Consider the following 20,527-nt stretch of genomic DNA (forward strand, 5'->3'; position numbering starts at 1 on the left):
AAGGCAAGTGCTTGTCCTTCCCCGGCTTAGGAATCGGGACAACAATAGACTCGCGCCAGCATGCGGGAACATGTCCCTCAATCCAGATGCGATTGTATGTACGAAGAAGAAAACCTTTACCCGCAGGAGAAAGGTTCTTCAGCATCTGAATATGAATAGAATCTGGCCCTGGAGCAGAGGACCGTGATCGGCCAAGTGCGTTTTCGAGTTCCCGCATGGTGAATGGGGCATTATAACTTTCACAATTCGAGGAGCGGAAGTTAGGTGGCCTAGCCTCCTCTGCCTGTTTGCGGGGGAGGAAGGCAGGGTGGTAATGAGCGGAGCTCGAAACCTCTGCGAAAAAGCGGCCGAAGGCATTGGAGACAGCCTCAGGGGCCACAAGGACGTCATTCGCGACCTTCAAGCCAGAAACTGGTGAGTGGACCTTAGTGCCAGATAGCCAGCGCAGGCTACCCCAGACAACAGAAGAAGGAGTAAAACTGTTGAAGGTGCTTGTGAAAGCAGCCCAGCTGGCTTTCTTGCTTTCTTTGATAATACGACTACACTGAGCACGTAATCGTTTATAATTGATACAATTCGCCACTGTAGGGTGGCGTTTAAAAGTGCGTAAAGCACGTCGACGAGCACGTAAAGCGTCTCTACATGCTGCGGTCCACCAGGGGACCGGTACGCGGCGTGGAGAAGGAGGGTGAGGGATGGAATATTCAGCAGCAGCGAGAATGACTTCCGTGAGGTGTGCGACCTGACGATCGCAGCTTGTAAAGGTTTGATCCTGAAAGGTCGCCCTGGAAGAGAAGAGCCCCCAGTCTGCCTTGGAGATGGTCCAATTAGAGAAGCACGGAGAGGGGGTATGCTGCAGGAGATGGATAACACACGGGAAGTGGTCGCTCGAATATGTATCAGAAAGTGCATACCACTCAAACCGGCGTGCAAGTTGAGGAGTACATATAGAGAGGTCTAAATGGGAATAGGTGTGAGATGTGTCCGAAAGAAAAGTAGGGGCGCCAGTATTGAGGCAGACAAGATCGAGCTGGTTGAAAAGGTCCGGCAGATGACGATGGAGTGTAAACGGTACAAAAGGAAAACTTAAAAGTGGGGAGAGTAATGCGGATGGCAACTGCCTGCAGGCCGGTGTGCAACGTGATGGGATCGTAGTAAATATCATCCCGGACCAGCAACATAACCCCTCCATGAGCTGGGATACCTACCACAGGGGGTAGGTCAAAACGCACAGAGGTGTAGTGTGCCAAGGCAATTTGATCGCATGGGCGTAGCTTCGTTTCCTGGAGGGCTACGACAAGCGGACGGTGCAAGCGGAGCAGCAACTTCAAGTCCTCTCGGTTGGAGCGAATGCTGCGAATATTCCAGTGAATAAGTGCCATCGTAAGAAAAGAAAGATGAGAGAAGTGGTCACCTCGAAGGCCGCTTAGGGCCTGGCTTCGAGCGAGCACTGCCGCCGCTATCAGTAGGCGGACAGTCATCATCCATTGGGTCTATAGGGTCATCGGCCATCTCGGGAGGATGGCCGGGAGGGGGAGCTTCCTCCGCCAGTGAACGGCCAGATGTACGGCGACCAGCGGTGCGGCCAGGCGAAACGGATGACGGCCTGGGGCGGCAGCCGCTGGGTGGTGCAAGAGAAGAAATGCGCCGTGGCGGGGAAGGAGAACTGTGCTTCCTATGCGCCTTTTTGGAAGGACGTGTAGTGGAAGTACCGGTCGAAGGCTGGGAGGTCGAGGTACGGAGGAAGTCTGCACGGGATGGTTCCTTCTTGAAGGCCCGTGCATCTGACTTCGGTGTCTTCGTCTTAGCAGAAGCTGAGGAAGGTGCTCGTGTCTGTGGGGTGATGGGAGGAAGAGGAGACGTCGACCGCGCGATCTTAGCACTGGCCGAACGGACGACCGTGGTGCTGAAGGTCAGATCGCATGTCTGGGTTGCTACCTCCCGGGTAGTCCGAGGAGAGGCGAGGACAGTACTGTATTTCCCCGCTGGGAGCAGCGTGGGCTTCCTACTAGCCAATAGCTTGCGAGCAGCCGAGGTGGACACTTTCTCTTTGACCCGAATTTCCTGGATACAGCGTTCTTCCTTATAGACAGGACAGTCGCGGGAGGATGCGGCATGGTCACCCTGACAGTTCACACAACGAGGAGACGGAGGTGGACAGTCACCCTCATGGGCATCCCTGCCACAGGTGACACATTTAGCCGCATTGGAACAAGACTGTCGAGTGTGATTGAAACGCTGACACTGGTAGCAGCGCGTAGGTGTCGGGATATAGGGGCGAACAGAAATAACCTCGTAGCCCGCCTTGATGCGCGATGGCAGCTTAACACTATCGAAGGTCAAGAAAATTGTCCGGGTCGGTACAAGGTCATTGTTGACCTTTTTCATGACCCTATGGACAGCCGTCACGCCCTGCTCAGCGAGGAATGATTGAAGCTCCTCGTCAGTCAATCCGTCGAGGGAGCCAGTATAGACCACACCACGAGACGAATTCAAAGTTCGGTGGGCCTCCACCCGGACAGGGAACGTGTACAGGAGGGTGGCCCGAAGCAGTTTTTGTGCCTGAAAGGCATTCTCAGTTTCTAGTAATAAGGTGCCGTTACGCAACCTGGTACAGGATTTGACAGATCCGGCTATGGCATCTACGCCCTTCTGAATAACGAAAGGGTTGACAGAGGAAAAATCCTTTCCGTCCTCAGTTCGAGAAACTACGAGGAACTGTGGGGCAGGCGGTAGTACTTTTGTCACTGTTGGCTGGTCACATTTCCGTTTTTGGGTCGAAGTCGAAAGAGATGGAGTAGAATCCATTGCGGAGGAATCCCCCATGATTGCCAGCGTCTCCGATGGCGCGCTCCTTCCTTGTGGGGACCCTCTCAGAGGGCACTCCCGCCTTAGGTGAATGTTTACACCTCAGGTCACACCTCCCGAGAACCAGACGGAGGGACCAATCGGCATGGTCAGAAGGTATCAGCTCAGGCAATCACCCCTCCCCGGGCCTGGCCTTACATGTCTACCCAGGGCGGGGACTTACGCGTTACCCCGTCACCGGCTACGCGTGCGAACGCGTGGGTCGGCCTTCAGGCACGCACAGGGAGGAAGGAAGAAGAGGAAAAAGAAGAGAGAGAGGGAGAAAGAGGACAGACTGTCTCAAACGCCGAGGCGGAGACCAGAGAAAGCAAGGAGAAGAAGGCAATGAGAAAGCAAGGGGAAGAAGGCAATGAGAAGGCAAGGAGAAGAAGGCAATGAGAAGGCAAGGAGAAAAAGGCAATGAGAAGGCAAGGAGAAAAAGGCAATGAGAAGGCAAGGAGAAAAAGGCAATGAGAAGGCAAGGAGAAAAAGGCAATGAGAAGGCAAGGAGAAAAAGGCAATGAGAAGGCAAGGAGAAAAAGGCAATGAGAAGGCAAGGAGAAAAAGGCAATGAGAAGGCAAGGAGAAGGCAAGGGAAAGAGTAAGGAAGACAGTGAGGTGGAGAAGAGCAAAGAAAGGAACCAACAAAAGGAAGGAAGAAACGAGAAGTGAAAAAACCAAAAGGACCACGATGATAGGTCGTGGAACCGTCCGTCTCCGGACGCAGGCGCGAACTACCGCCGTGAGGGGGATGGACTCCTTTTAGCCGCCTCTTACGACAGGCAGGAATACCGCGGGCCTATTCTAATCCCCGGACCCGCAGGGGGGACAGGTGAGGTATGAGTGGCGGCAACTTGAAATTAGCGGAGATTGAGGCCTGGTGGATAACGGGAAGAGAGGATATATTGAAGAGCAAGTTCCCATCTCCGGAGTTCGGATAGGTTGTTGTTAATGGGAAGTATCCAGATAACACGGACGGTGTAACACTGTGCCAAGATGTGCTGGCCGTGCACCAAGGCATGTTTAGCCACAGGGTGATCCTCATTACCAACAAACACTGTCTGCCTGTGTCCATTCATGCGAATGGACAGTTTGTTGGTGGTCATTCCCACATAGAAAGCTTCACAGTGTAGGCAGGTCAGTCGGTAAATCACGTGGGTGATTTGACACATGGCTCTGCCTTTGATCGTGTACACCTTCCGGGTTAGAGGACTGGAGTTGGTGGTGGTGGGAGGGTGCACGGGACAGGTTTTACACCGGGGGCAGTTACAAGGGTAGGAGCCAGAGAGTAGGGAAGGTGGTTTGGGGATTTCATAGGGATGAACTAAGAGGTTACGAAGGTTAGGTGGAAGGCGGAAAGACACTCTTGGTGGAGTGGGGAGGATTTCATGAAGGATGGATCTCATTTCAGGAAGTCATATCCATGGTGGAGAGCCACATTCAGAGTCTGATCCAGTCCCGGAAAGTATCCTGTCACAAGTGGGGCACTTTTGGGGTTCTTCTGTGGGAGGTTCTGGGTTGAGAGGTGAGGAAGTGGCTCTGGTTATTTGCTTCTGTATCAGGTCGGGAGGGTAGTTGCGGGATGCGAAAGCTGTTTTCAGGTTGTTGGTGTAATGGTCAGGGATTCAGGACTGGAGCAGATTCGTTTGCCACGAAGACCTAGGCTGTAGGGAAGGGACCGTTTCGTATGGAGTGGGTGGCAGCTGTCATAATGGAGGTACTGTTGCTTGTTGGTGGGTTTGATGTGGACGGATGTGTGAAGCTGGCCATTGGACAGATGGAGGTCAACGTCAAGCGAAGTGGCATGGGATTTGGAGTAGGACCAGGTGAATCTGATGGAACCAAAGGAGTTGAGGTTGGAGAGGAAATTCTGGAGTAGTTCTTCACTGTGAGTCCAGATCATGAAGATGTCATCAATAAATCTGTACCAAACTTTGGGTTGGCAGGCCTGGGTAACCAAGAAGGCTTCCTCTAAGTGACCCATGAATAGGTTGGTGTACGAGAGCGGGCCATCCTGGTACCCATGGCTGTTCCCTTTCATTGTTGGTATGTCTGGCCTTCAAAAGTGAAGAAGTTGTGAGTCAGGATAACGCTGGCTAAGGTAATGAGGAAAGAGGTTTTAGGTAGGGTGGCAGGTGATCGGCGTGAAAGGAAGTGCTCCATCGCAGCGAGGCCCTCGACGTGTGGAATATTTGTGTATAAGGAAGTGGCATCAATGGTTACAAGGATGGTTTCCGGGGGTAACAGACTGGGTAAGGATTCCAGGCGTTCGAGAAAGTGGTTGGTGTCTTCGATGAAGGATGGGAGACTGCATGTAATGGGTTGAAGGTGTTGATCTACGTAGGCAGAGATACGTTCTGTGGGGGCTTGGTAACCAGCTACAATGGGGCGGCCGGGATGATTGGGTTTGTGAATTTTAGCAAGTAGGTAGAAGGTAGGGGTGCAGGGTGTCGGTGGGGTCAGGAGGTTGGTGGAGTCAGGTGAAAGGTTTCGTAGGGAGCCTAAGGTTCTGAGGATTCCTGGAAGCTCAGCCTAGACATCAGGAATGGGATTACCTTGGCAAACTTTGTATGTAGTGTTGTCTGAAAGCTGACAGTCCCTCAGCTACATACTCCCAACGATGAAGTACCACGGTCGTGGAACCCTTGTCCGCCAGAAGTATGACGATGGATCGGTCAGCCTTCAGATCACGGATAGCTTGCGCTTCAGCAGTGGTGATGTTGGGAGTAGGATTAAGGTTTTTCAAGAAGGATTGAGAGGCAAGGCTGGAAGTCAGAAATTCCTGGAAAGTTTGGAGAGGGTGATTTTGAGGAAGAGGAGGTGGGTCCCGCTGTGACGGAGGACGGAACTGTTCCAGGTAGGGTTCAATTTGGATAGTGTCTTGGGGAGTTGGATCATTATGAGTAGGATTAGGATCATTTTTCTTCATGGCAAAGTGATCTTTCCAGCAGAGAGTACGGGTGTAGGACAGTAAATCTTTGACAAGGGCTGTTTGGTTGAGTCTGGGAGTGGGGCTGAAGGTGAGGCCTTTGGATAGGACAGAGGTTTCGGATTGGGAGAGAGGTTTGGAGGAAAGGTTAGCCACTGAATTAGGGTGTTGTGGTTCCAGATTGGAATTTTGAGGTTTTGGGGGGAGTGGAACTGGAAGTGGGAGACTGAGTAGATGGGACAGACTGGGTCTGTGTGCAATGAGAGGAGGTTGAGGTTTGCTGGAAAGGTTGTGAAGGGTGAGTGAGTTGCCTTTCCGGAGGTGGGAAACCAGGAGATTGGATAGTTTTTTGAGGTGGAGGGTGGCATGCTGTTCTAATTTGCAGTTGGCCAGTAGGAGGATGCTCTGAACAGCCGGTGGGGATGTGGGAGAGGAAAGATTGAGGACTTTTATTAAGGATAGGAGTTGACGGGTGTGTTCATTGGCTGAGTTGATGTGTAGGTGAAGGATTAGGTGGATGAGGGCAATGGATTGTTCAGTTTGGAACTGGTATAGGGACTGATGGAAAGAAGGGTTACAGCCAGAGATGGGAACTGTAAGTGTGAGGTCTTTGGGGGTAATTCCAAATGTCAGACAAGCCTGAGAAAATAAAATATGGGAGTGTAATCTGGCTAGGGCGAAGGCCTGTTTGCGGAGGGAATGTAAATAAAACTTAATGGGGTTGTTGTGGGGATGTTGTGAGGGTGACATGGTATTAGAAGGTGGAAAGTGTAACATGAGGCTAAAATGAAAATTAAAATATATGGGGAGAGATAAAGGTGAACTAGATAGCAACTGGAGATCTGATGTGGAAAAAGTCGAAAAAGTGTTGGTTAAAGCTGAGCTATGATGATCCTGTGGTGAACTTGGGTTGGTAAACAACGATGTGCACAAATGTTACGTGGTTGTGTTGACTCCAAAACACGTTAAAGGGTGGAGAAATTCGGAAAATTCCGAAAAAACCCTGTGTAAATTTATTAAAAGAAGTGGTTTTGTGGTGGCAGATTATGAAAATGAGGCTAACAAGTGTCTGATGAAGAATTAATGACGTTAAAACCTGTGGGAAGCGGTTAAAAATGATCAGTGATGTGGGAAAAACAGAAACGGAAATAAAGCGAAAGTTGTTAGAACTAGCTGAAATGGTTATTTAATAGGTGAAAGGAACTGTTTGTGAATTGGGAATGGTGGATTTTATAGCAGCGGTAGTGTTGAAAGCGGAAAAAATTTTTTGGTTATGGTTCGGAAGTGAGTTACGTATTATTGAGTATATACAGGCAGGATAAAATTGTATGGTAGATTATGGTAAAAAGGAGAAGGTGAATACAAAGTGAGACTACTTGCACAAACCAAAAGAGAAAGTTAGATGACAGAAAACATTTCGAAATGTAACAGTGACAATAACAAATGTTAATTGTTGGGTTCAAATTAATGATATGAATATAATAGAGGGAAACATTCCACGTGGGAAAAATATATCTAAGAACAAAGATGATGTAACTTACCAAACTTAAGCGTTGGTATGTTGATAGAGACACTAACAAACACAAACACACACACAAAATTCAAGCTTTCGCAACCCACAATTGCTTCATCAGGAAAGAGGGAAAGAGAGGTAAAGACGAAAGGATGTGGGTTTTAAGGGAGAGGGTAAGGAGTTATTCTAATCCCGGGAGCGGGAAGACTTACCTTAGGGGGAAAAAGGGACAGGTATACACAAACATATCCATCCACACATGAACAGACACAAGCAGACATATGTAAAGGCAAACAGTTTCGGCAGCGATGTCAATCAAGGCGGAAGTACAGAGGCAAAGATGTTGTTAAATGACAGGTAAGGTACGAGTGGCGGATACTTGAAATTAGCTGAGGTTGAGGCCTGGTGGGTAGCGGGAAGAGAGGATATACTGAAGGGCAAGTTCCCATCTCCGGAGTTCTGATAGGTTGGTGTTAGTAGGAAGTATCCAGGTAACCCGAACGGTGTAACATTGTGCCAAGATGTGCTGGCCGTGCACCAAGGCATGTTTAGTCACAGGGTGATCCTCATTACCGACAAACACTGTCTGCCTGTGTCCGTTCACGCAAATGGACAGTTTGTTGCTGGTCATTCCCACATAGAAAGCTTCACAGTGTAGGCAGGTCACACTAGATGATTGTATGTTGCATAAATGAGTAGTCTTGTTGAGCATTTGTCCAATTTTGTCAATGGATTCAGGCAAACTGCACTTTAAATGTGGCAGATGTTCCTAAATAGCCAACGTATGCAGTGCACATTCCCATGGTTGGCAACACGACTTAATTTGCTGCCTGCTCACTATTCTGGTCCCCGATAGTGCTGTGCTTGAGCAACTGTGAAGCACGGACTGCCGAATCATCTGCGGTTCAAGTGATATGTCACAAAACGTTCAAGTGATATGTCACAAAACCAACTCGTGCATAAACAAAAGATAATAATCACGATTCAGCCCAATTCTCGAAATGCCCTTATACCGCGATCTACTGATGTCTGTTGGCAGCATCTACAAACGTGTTTTGCCGCTGTAATTTATTCTCGCAACAAATAGGCAATATGATCTATCTCGTTTGTTGAACATTTCATTCTCGCTAAATTTTCCTTGTTTATCTCAATGTTAACATCATGTTCTAATTACTGTCACTAAAATTCAAATGAAATATTGATCCGAGTTAAAAACCAAGTAATTTTTTGGAAGAACAACATTTCCAGTTCTGAATGTTACCTTTACTTTAAAGTTTGCAGAATGTTTACATGTCAGAACTTTTATTGCAAACTTGTTCAAATTCAGTAAGAATTTGTAAGACAATTGAATTTTGTGCTTCTCACACTTTTCACGAAATTATCAAATTTGTAGCAGAGCTGTGGACTGTTGTGGTGCATAGTTCATAGCCTCTCGCATATACCTTGCAGTAGTGCCAAGGGAGTCAATGTCAAGTGATTGTACGTCAGTACTGCAAATGTCAAATGATTGCTCGAGCAACGTCAACACTGAAACCGAGTGCTTCGGCGTATTGGGAAATCCCGAGCCTGTTCGAAGGTGAGTATCATTTGCCCAGCCCTGCCTTACCAAATTCTTCAAAATAAATCTGCACGTGACCTCAATAGCCAAAGCTTCATCTGTAAATGTAGAGGACCATTATATACTTAGAAACATTAACCTCAGCAGCAATACTTTAATCTGCGAATATGGGACGACCCTGATTGTTTGAATGACAAATTGTCGAAATCTGGTAAATGCAGTATTTTCCTGATAACACAACCCTCCTCCTGACCCAAAGAACAGAAAGCCGTTAAAACATTGAACCCTTAGTACATTATAACTTCCCAAATTAAAATAAGCAAAATAAAGCAATTAGACCAACTGTTAACATTACTTCCCCAAATTATAAACTAAATAAAATACTGAACAAGAAATTGAAGCAAACATACACATTCGAACATTCTACTCGTGTAAAATATAAGTAGGAGCTCATAAAATATTTGACAGTTATCAAACTACCAGATGATGTTAATTTGGCATTTTTAGATACTGCCACTATTTACACTAATGTCCCCGTGAAAGAAAGTATACAGATCATCCTACAGAAACGGTTATTTAAAAAGCGCAGTACAAAAATTGCTCTGAGCACTATGGGACTTAACACCTGAGAGCATCGGTCTCCTAGAACTACTTAAACCTAACCTAAAGACATCACACACATTCATGCCCGAGGCAGGATTCGAACCTGCAACTGTAGCAGTCGCGCAGTTCCAGACTGAAGCACCTAGAACCACTCTGCCACACCGGTCGGCGGCCCAGTACAGGTGAGAATCAAGCTGGTGAAATAACCAAGCTGGTGAAATAACCAAGCTGGTGAAATAACCAAGCTGGTGAAATAACCAAGCTGGTGAAATAATGAAGTTGGCAGAATTATTAGAGCTGTGTTTTACATATTATTTTGCAGTTAATGCGAAAATTTATTACCAGGAAGAATGAACCACTATAGGCAAGTCTCAGAAGTATGCAAGTAGAAATTTTCTTTAATTACCCGAGAGAATTTTTTGTTTTGTTTTTGCAACTATAAAACACTTAATAAGAAAACTACACACTATAAGCATTACGTAATGATGTTTTTATTTAGTAAAGAGAGTGTGTGAATGTGTGAAGAACTATTTTCCTAAAAGGGGAGTTTGCAGGTATGACCTATATTGGTGATGCATCACACAGACTTGAGCAATGTTTGCACAAAATGAATGTCAATTGAGCATTCAGAATAAAAATTAAAAAAAAATTAATGAAAAGCTATAGTTTAACACATTAAGTAAGATGCCCCCTTGAAGACTGTCATCACTGGACAATGTTGAGGAAACCAAGAAAACCACACTGGCTAACCTTTGCCACTAAAGACAACACCACCTACAAACTTTGTCAATGTGAGGCTAGACAGGATTCTGAACAATTGTTGGTTTGAATGAACTCTGTAATCCGGAAGATTTGCTTGTAGCAAATAACTGTGCCATTGTGACTATCGAACATTGGACTCTCAAGTGTATCATCAGAACTGATTGTAATTTTAGGATATCGGTGTTTTTGGTGTTTTATGGACAAGCACAAAAAAATAAATGAAAGTAATACAGCAAATACAAATAAACCCACTGCACAGGTGATCCACAATAGAAAGTCTCTCTATATATTGGCTGTCTGCACTTCGTGTTAGTGCACTTCGTGTTAGTGCACTTCGTCCCATACAAAGACTGCCGTGAGGAGAGAAGCAGAGGAAAGTAGCAAAAACTTCCTCTCCCACATCTGATGCTATTATCTGCGTACTGTAAAATCCAAAGATGACCCCGTATTTCAGAGAGCATATCACGGAAAAGAAAATCTATGCTGACCTAAGAACAACTTATCTATTCATCAATATTAATATCTGATAAAAGATTACTAACATGACAATGTAGTATATGTACATGACAGCTACTGCTATTCTGCTGCATGTAACGTGTGTGTTAACTAATATCGGCAGCAACCAGAAAAACATACCTGTCATTGCTGAACAGTTTACGTTGACCTTTTTTACTATGAGCAGAATCAGTGCAGAGTCTTCATCATGATTAAGTTATCACTTTTCCTAGAAATTTCACTTTTGGTGGTTCATTTCTGTTTTCACAATGAATTAACATACGGCTCCTACCCACGTGTGGCAATAAACCGAATTACTGGAGTTTAGTGATGTATGAAGGACAACAGAACAAAACTGATACAAGGAATCCATACTTAGAGACAAAATACAATTTTTTAAACCTTACTTTTCTGGTCCAAGGTGCACATTCTAAAATCACACTATGGATGACTGGACACTACATTTATGAAAATGAAAGAGTTGGCATGAGGTGTGTGGAAGTCAGGGCTAAGAGGCTGACAGAAACATGCAATTCAACAACAGCACACCAACCTTTGAGGGCCAAGATGTTACCACACCATGTAGTGCTATTACTTTAAACCTTCAACATGCTAACACTGACATACATTCCCTACCATTTAGTATCACTTAAAGAAATCTTAAGCACTAAAATTCCAACCACTCATTGAAACTCATTTAAGACATTCTCAGATTTACACATTTACCATTGCACTATTCATAAAATATTGATTCTTTCATACCTGTATTCCATTTGATGGAACTGAAAATTCCTTTCCACTTAATTTGAAAGTAATATGCTTTGCTGATGTCTTCTTTATTAACACATTACCCCAGTGTAAATCTCTGTGCTCAAATTCCAGAGTGATCTCTGCTACTGCCAAAGCAAATGATAACTGTAACATAAATGTATCCAAATAAACATCCATTGGCCACAAATTATACTTGCATTGGAATATTTTCTTAGATTTCAAATTTCATCAGCTTAGACCTGTAGAATATTACAAATTACACTTACTGACTAAAAAAACAACAGTAACTAATTCTATCAGTGCATGTTATAAAACAAAGGAAGATGGAACTTCAACTTCATTAAGAAACAAAAGGTATGAAGAAGGACCTCATCTGGTTTTTCAAAGGAACCACCCCAGCATTTGACTTAAGGGTTTAAAGAAACCACTGAAAAATCTAAATCTGCGTGGTCAGGCAGGTGTTTGAAGCCTGCTTCCCAAATACCAAACCAGTGTTTTAAAAATTAGAAGGAACGTGTTCCAGAGTTTCTTAAATAACTATGTTCTGCATCTTTTGCTCTATGCATAGTTTCTAATTTGGCAAATAAGCAAATCAACATTTTACATATTTCCACTCATCATTGCCTTATGTTATAATCTTCAGAGGAAAAAGTTTAGACTGCACAGAAATTATCAGTAACAATAAGTGGTTCTCATCCCGTCATCTTGTACAGGGTGTGGAGAAAAAAAAGTGTAAACACCAATGCACAATATATTAGCATGCCTAATTTGGTGTAGGAAAACCGTAGGCATTCAAAACAGAATCCACTTGTTTTGAAATGCGGAAGTACAGGTCCAATATGATTTAAGGGAATCTCATAATTCTTCCTGCGAAACAGTAGCAAGTTGTTCAGATAAAGGTGAGGGAGGTAGATAGCAATCATGCACTGTTCTTCCTAACCTTGGTATTGTAGGCCCATTTTATTGACATCTGGTGATGGTGGCCAAGGGAGATGTGACAAATCATCCTGGTGCTCCCAACACCAATGTTGAACAATGGAAGCTGTGTGAACAGGGGTCCTGTAGTCTTTGAGTGCAGCACCACATGGGGAAACAAATATTGTACCCAAGGATGGACCTGACAGCCAAAATGATCAGATAATCCTTGGAAGTAATGCAACTCTGCAGAGAAACAATGGGGCCCACCCTTTGTTATGGAAGGACCCACTAAATGAGCACCCACAATTTGCCAACGTTCACATTCACTTAGCTCCGGCATAATGCACTCACTACACAGAACACTGTTCTGACCATGACTGGCATTTTCAACCTATTGATGGAATTGCACAGGCGCAGTTCTTGGTGAAATACAACAGCACCAACTGCAGGCATGGCTAACATCTGCATCTACAGCCAAGGAAGCATTACTCGCAATGTTTTCATATTTTTGTCCACCTCCCTGTAAGGGCCTCTTCAAACACATAGGCAATTGGACAACGTGACACATAAACTGCATGTCTTTGTTGTAGACAAGTATAAGTATAAATGCCCAAATGTGCTTCTTTAATCAGTCACAGAGCATGATTCTGGTGGTACAACAGAACACTGAGAATGTTTATTTCAATGTTTGTACAATACAATTTTCTGAAATGATGGTTCTGGTGACAACTTAATCTGTAGTGTAGTCTGAGGTCAGGTTCAGTTCTTACATGGGAAAGGAGTGGTCATTTTATGGTTAGACACGAAATAAGTGTTATGAGAAAACAGTCAAGATTCAATTTCAACATTAAATAACTATCAGTTAGTAATAATGAGAAACTGCTGCCTTCAAATTAACATTTTTACAAGAGAATGCGTGAAATTTCAAGTTACACAACAGTTTGTAAAAATAGACAATTTCTTGTTATTTTTTACTTTATCATTAATGCAAAGTTCTCTCCCCCTATAAAGAACCCATCATAATTTGAAGCATAGCACACATGCAGCACTAGAAGAAAAATGGGAATTACCCATTACCCACTACTAAAGCTGCCTGTGGTTCTGAAGCAGTTCAACATGTACCCGTATATGATACAGTATCTTGGACAAGCAACGAAGAACAATAATGACATCTAATCTATTATTTGCCTCATTTTTATTGTCTGGGTCTTAATATTAATGTAAGTAGACAGTCCTGTACTTATAATTCTTGTGGTTTTCTTTTCATCACTCACACCAGTTCATATGTCAATCACCTGGGCCACCACATCCAGCTAGTAAGCCAATAGGCCTCACCATTTAGTTCCTTGTGCACTGGTAAAGCAGGTGCCCCTCTCGCTGCTGCAGCACGTACATGTGCATCTTTGTATTTCTGATTTTGATCTAAGGTGTGTGTCTCCCTTCAGCGTAGCATTTTCAATTGCTGTTCCTAATGTCACATAGCCATGACTTGCAGGTTTTGCAATTAACTGGCCCACCCATCCCACACCCATGGCTTCAACCATGAGAGCAAGTTGCTGTTAACCAAGGTTTTACCTGTAATGTTAATGCAATGCCCAATGATTGGGCTACAGGGCTCTTCAACTAATCATGAAGTAAAAAAAAAATTATCATTTGCAACTGAAGTGGATTTTCAATCTCACCAATAATCTAAAATTATTTCTCCTGGGCAATTCTGACTCCTTATAGGAATATTTAGTAAAATACTGGTAGTATGTGGTGTACAGTAAAATTTTATGTGCACTGTTGTTGTAACTTGTCAACAAGATTTAGTATGACTATGATTACTACATATAAGTCACTGTGCTATTTAGTGCCACATAAATAGCCAGAATGAAGCCATACATATATACCATGTGTAGATATTGTCACACTCACTCACTCCACATCATCATGCAAACTACCTATGGGACAAATACATAACTTCATCACTAACACCTGTATCACTTCGAAGTTGCAAGGTAGCTAAAAATGCTGCAAAAAATTACTGTTAAAGTATTGCAATATTACTAATACAAGCAAAAAGTAGCATTATTGTATGTACAGATATAATTAATATTGGCTTGAAATGAAAGCCAATAATTTTCACATGAGCATATGTGATATTCTTTGGCTACTATGCAGCACCTTTCAAGGCATAGCAACATCAATCACATGAACAATAAAATTAAACTACGAAACACATACTATTTTTCAGCACTAGAACCTTACATTCAGCAAAGAGAGGATAGGATTTGAGGAAATTAGTGTGTAGGAGTAAAGTAAAAAACTCCAACAGTGATAAGCCAAGCAAGATAGAAGAGAAAAAATTCAACTACACTGTGTCATCCAATCTTTTATTGCTATTTTGCAGGATGAAGGAATCTGATTCCACAATAGCATGTGTCATTTTTTGTTAGCATGTGTCATTTTTTGTCTTTCTCTGTAAAACTTGAGACGTTGAAGTGATGGAATTAATGTTCAAGCGCTTACAACTGCAGTTTCAAATTTATTATTTTACTAGTTAACAATGCTAGAAATGTTGCAGGAAAACGTGTAACAACCAAATTGTAAAGACATGTACAATTCAGTCAAGTAAAAGACGATGTTGACAATTCTCATAGGATGAGTGTGAATCTAGTCATGAATTACCACCACATGCACCAGACCCACACCCATCCAATGAAAACTTGTCTCCCAACCTTCAGTGCCATCCAGATTTGCACATCGTATCTCAGCAATCATTATACTGGATCAGAACACATGCACAATCCCATTGTGCTAATAATTCATTAACAAGACCTCTTCTGTATCAGTTGTAAAACCACCAGCTGTAACAATTTAATACTACAAACAATATTTTAAAATTATAGAGATGTTTATTACGTAAGTCTAAATATGTCAAGCAATGGACAACCACTGCGCTTATACATGGAAGATCATGGACAACATACAAAATCAGAGAAGGCACTTCACATTAACTATTCTACTCATGACTTATTATGAAATATTGAAATTTTAAACAGCATTCATTACTCCGATTAACTATATATTTCTAGGCTACAGAATTTATTCCAAATAAATTATGTTGGACACTGACTTGGACAATTGTCAGAAAGTGCTCTATAAAGTAACTACAAATAAAGAAGTAGGATGTAATGGTATCCACGCAAATCATCACGAGACAAACTTATTTGACCTTAAAGAGCCAGTACCACACAGTAGAACCTCACTTTTACATTTCCAAAATTAGAGTCTTCCTGCTCTTTGCCACATTCTTAATTGGATCTTCAATTTTTTGTAGACACACTTTAATTTGCCCTCACTTGTGTGTTACCATGATTACGAACATCCCACCATGTTTGATGAGGGAAGATTTGGGGGACAAGGGAGACAATACACTTAAACTGACACTAGAAAGGCATCATCTTTCGAATGGTGTTTACAAACATTATGCAGTTAACTTTCTTGAGTCTCATGCTAGTAGTGCTTTTTCTCCTAACACTACCAATCTAGCAGTAACTATATTGTATGTAACACTGTTCATAGTTACGATGACAATGATAAACAAGAGCTATGGTAATGACTTAGAAAATATACAAACAAGTTTTGAAGCATTGTTGATAATAAAAAATTACAATAACTCTGATTTGCAGGAAGATGCTATCAAGAGGTGTACACCATAGTTTCTTTTTCTGGAATTGGTACTGATTCCCAAGTTGGTGGTTAGATTTGGACTTAATACCACAATTTACATAGCTGTGAGGGAAGCAAACAGCAACAGTATTTAAATAAAATCATACCCGACATTTCTTTCGCAATATATTCCGATACAAAGGTATTGGTTAGATTTGAACATGACAGCATAGCTAGCATTTAACATCACACCAATTTAGTGTAGGGATGTTATAACTTAATGTTAATATTCCTTCAGCCCAAACATAGACAGTAGCAACAAATCATGTTTACTGCTACAGTCCATAACAATGAGTGGCCATTGCACACTAAACCTATTAACTAACTTCCCTGTCAGGACAGCACTACAGCAGAAATGGGCAACACAATAATAAATGATCAAGAACATTTATGAAGAGTGGTATACTTTACTTAATTGTTGGTAACAGTTTGATGTGTGGCACTTTATGTCCTAAATATAATACAAAGTTATCTAGATAAGTAACTTCTCAGTCTCATGCTATTGTCAATATGACAAAGTAATTATGCATGTCGTAGTTCTCTGTAAATAGTGACTGCCAAATTCGAATGTTGTCTTCTCAATGGAACTTGCTGTACCATGATCCAAGCATAATTTCATGAACTTCACTGAGCTGGTTGTAGGTACATCCTTTGTGCCATTTGGCCAGTACAAGGTGGAAGCAATATAGTCACTGGTTGACAGCATTCTCCTTAGCAGATTAGATTAATACTTGTTCCATAGATCATGAATACGACAATTCGTAATGATATGGAACGTGTCAGGTTAATAAAAGATGTCTGTACAAGATATTACATTACACAAAATATTGCATGACACTAATGTTTAAATTGGTTTTCTCCCCCCCCCTCCCCCCATGAGATGAAGTTCCTCCCCCTTTAAATTTCCTGCTATCAGCCCAGCCAGTTTACCCAGCTCGTAACACTATTGGCATATGAATATAACGTGCTGATGGATGTGGGCACAGGAAGCAAAATGTGGTCCACATTTATAAGAACTGTCTACTGCCCAGAACCAAGAGGTGCCAGGTGTGTGATTTGCCTATGTGGTGATGGCTGTCTCTTGTAGCACTTGTTAAGTACCTCTTGAGCCATGCAGACAATTACTGAAAATCCGCATTACAGGTTACCTATATAAGCAATATTTTCAATACTTTATATTAGTACTGACGTACCTGAAAATTTAAAATGCGTCATAATTTCCTAATTAAGAGGTATAGTCTTACATTAAATGTAAGAAAGTAAGACAAGTATTACAGTTAGAAATTGTGTATGTATCTTGAGGCAGCATAACTCAGTGACAAGTATCTAGACTACATTCATCTAGTTTCTGAAAAAAAAGAGCACTCGACAACTTTACACGTAATTTCAAACCTTTTCTAAACTTTATTTACCTTTACATACTTAACCACCAAACCGCATGCAATTTTTGGACTTTTCCAAACAAACTTTTGGGACATTTTTATTCAATAATTAGAATGTTTTAAGGACAGAATTGGAGTGTAACAAGAAAACAAAAAAAAAAAAGAGTTGGTTTTAATTAAAATTTAATAATGATAATGTAGGAATGTGAAAACTAGGTTCATTCTTATGAAAGCAGAACAAATTTATTGACAATTTTTCTGAGTTTTGTGTAACTTTAAGCAAGGTTCCATACACGAGCTCAAGAGTATGGTTAAAAAAAAGCTGGCACAAGAAGATACGTGTGTAAGTGAAACAGGAGAATGCGGCTCCAGATTTTTCAGATAAAAGAAAAGGATTAAATGGTAAAATAGTGACCACCGATGTCCCAGAGCAACAGAAAAAGATCTCAGGGGAAAACAACAGCCCAAGATGTTCCAGAGAAAAAGTAAGTCAATAGGAAAATCGCAACTTCCAACGCACAAACGGTGCAGAAATTTCATCCAACACAATAACAGCAGTGCCCACGGAAAAAAATTGCAGAATGCACACATTCACACTGCCTATGGCTGGACTGTTAATGTAAAATATCTAATACTTTAACTCATTTCTAAAGTAATCAGAAATTGGAAGCTGTTTTATACATGGTAGTTTGATTCTTTAAGACTATAATTGCCGACAGGAAATTTTAACCTCTCTCCTAATGGTTTACGGAGGTGGACGAATGTTTGTAACGTAATTTTTCTTAGTGTAGTTCGTATTCAAATAGACGTCAACACTGTTGATTATATAGTTTGAGAAAAAATAATAAATGCCAAAAACTGCCGACATGACTTTTTTCTCCCACTGACTATACCAAGTGCTGCTGGTTACTACAGATTGACTGTAACCTTTACTGCGTATGTTGCTGCAATGTAGATACGAGACTGGAGCTGTAGCACCTTTCGCAATTATGTACATGCTAAAAGGCGACTGAATTCAAGTAAAAGAAGCTTTCTCATTAACTTGACAGTCACTGAGGAGGTAGAACCCACTGATGGAATAAAGTTGGAAATAATTCCCATTAGTAATAGAACATCTTGTCCTTTTCCATACACGTAAAGGGGCGGTACCAGATATTTGCTCTCAAGGGATGCCATTTGTTTACCGACAAACTCATTCTCACACATATTCACACAGAGCCACATAGTGCATTGAGAGATGATGAATGGACCTTACCATCAGAAATGCTTAATGCCTTTCTTGATACTCTATGTTAGAGGTGCCACTGAATCCGGAGGAAGAGAAATGAAGCTTCGTTGATCAGAGAAGTGGGAAATGCAATTTTACAAATATGTGATGTCACGCAATTGCTTCAGTTAATTTGGCATTGACACTGTTGAAAAGACAAAGTGACAGGTCTGCTCTTAGGGTCAGATGTATGGGAGGGATTCATAGCAAATTGGGAAATCATGTTCATTCCTGGTTTATACATTTGTTGCAATGAACAATTGTTTGTATCTCGGACTGACTTGTGTAATATCTTTAAATCAAGTGCAATATTATTTTCCTTTTACTTAATTTCATTAGAACAAGTTACTCGTACTTTGTGCCAGGTTTATTTCGCACAGGACTGGTTGCACATGACCATTAGTTGGCTGACCAATATATCCTTTAAGTGGGTCACTCTTTTGCAATTAATGAGGATTCGTCTGCCGTGGGTGATTTTCTTAGCCTCTTTCACTTCTAATGTGCTCAGGTGTCCACACAACTGTTGTGGTTCTCCGTGTCATGTGGCTGTCATACTGACACTTATGAGAGACTTTTTCCCTGGCTTGTTGATTTCTGTTCTGTATCTTATCGGTGTTATTTTGATTTTGTGCCCTGGCCATCACTTGTGATTCATGGAAAACCTTAAGAGTGTTGCAGATCTACTCTGCATCATTGTGGCCTTTCCAACCATGGGGCAGTGACGGTGCATCATCATACTGTCAAAGAACCTGGGAGTGGTTGTCTGCTCAGTTATTTGACTAATGCGTAATTGGCCGATCACCAGTTTTCTATAGTTAATTACTACTGTGTAAAAGGAGAGTTTTTCGTCTCACTGCCATTTAGGCATAACACTTGGTGCTCACAAGGATAATTATTCTGGAACTGAAATAAGTAACAATGTTAGTACTTTATCAAGTGAAGATATCAGACTGTAAGATGTGCAAGAATCATTTTTTTTTTTTCACTTGATAGTTTTCAAAAACCCTGATAAGCATTTCATATAAGCTGGAATGCAGGCACCAGCATTTGGCGAGCAACACAGCCATAACGAAAGCTGCCTCAGCGTGGAATGCTACGAGCATGCCTGCCATAATAAAAGGCTCAATGACAAAATCACACACAGCGATGTTGGGGTAATATGGTGGTTGTGCTAGCACTGCAATGTACTTTGTCATCCAACACTGCTCAACAGACAAGGCAGTATGAGATGGTGCGTTATTGTGATGCAGGATCAAGTTGTTAGCAATGTGCGAGCAGACTTGTTTTCTAAGTGTTTACAGAATTAATTTGTAGTAACACTAATTTACCGACTGTCCTGGATGTCCTGGAGGTAACTACTCTTCATGCACAATACCCATGGAGTTGAACATGCAAGCATAAATTTCATCTGACCGACATGCGTACTATTTTTTGTCTTACCAGTTCCCTCAAACACCATTACGAGCTTTGGTGTTTTGTCTAGGGATTATTCTGGAAAAACCAACTTTCAACACCAATGACAACTCTGTTCAGTAATTCTGGTTTCAATTCCACCTATTCCAACAGATCAGCATCCACACGTCTCCGTTGGTCTTTTAGTTGCTTTGCGAGATTTTTGGGAACCATTTTGGCACAAAGTTTTCCCATTCTAAGATTTTCAGTCGACATCAGATGAACAGTTTTCTGATTAATGCTCAGTTGGTTTGTAATCATTCTCTCATTTAATTGTTGATCAGCTCACATACGTTCATTCACTCTGGCTGTGTTG

At 42.2% G+C, this 20,527-nt stretch overlaps 1 protein-coding gene across 1 annotated transcript in view; it reads right to left on the reverse strand.

The window, feature by feature from the left end:
- The window catches only part of LOC126480717 (uncharacterized), a 154,808-nt gene that overhangs the window by 25,787 nt on the left and 108,494 nt on the right, over nucleotides 1-20,527 (reverse strand). The window contains exon 11 of the mRNA XM_050103972.1: nucleotides 11,470-11,622. Coding sequence (XP_049959929.1) covers nucleotides 11,470-11,622 — 153 coding nt within the window. The remainder of the gene's footprint in view (nucleotides 1-11,469; nucleotides 11,623-20,527) is intronic.

Source organism: Schistocerca serialis, chromosome 5, assembly GCF_023864345.2.
Source record: "Schistocerca serialis cubense isolate TAMUIC-IGC-003099 chromosome 5, iqSchSeri2.2, whole genome shotgun sequence".
NCBI lineage: Eukaryota > Metazoa > Arthropoda > Insecta > Orthoptera > Acrididae > Schistocerca > Schistocerca serialis.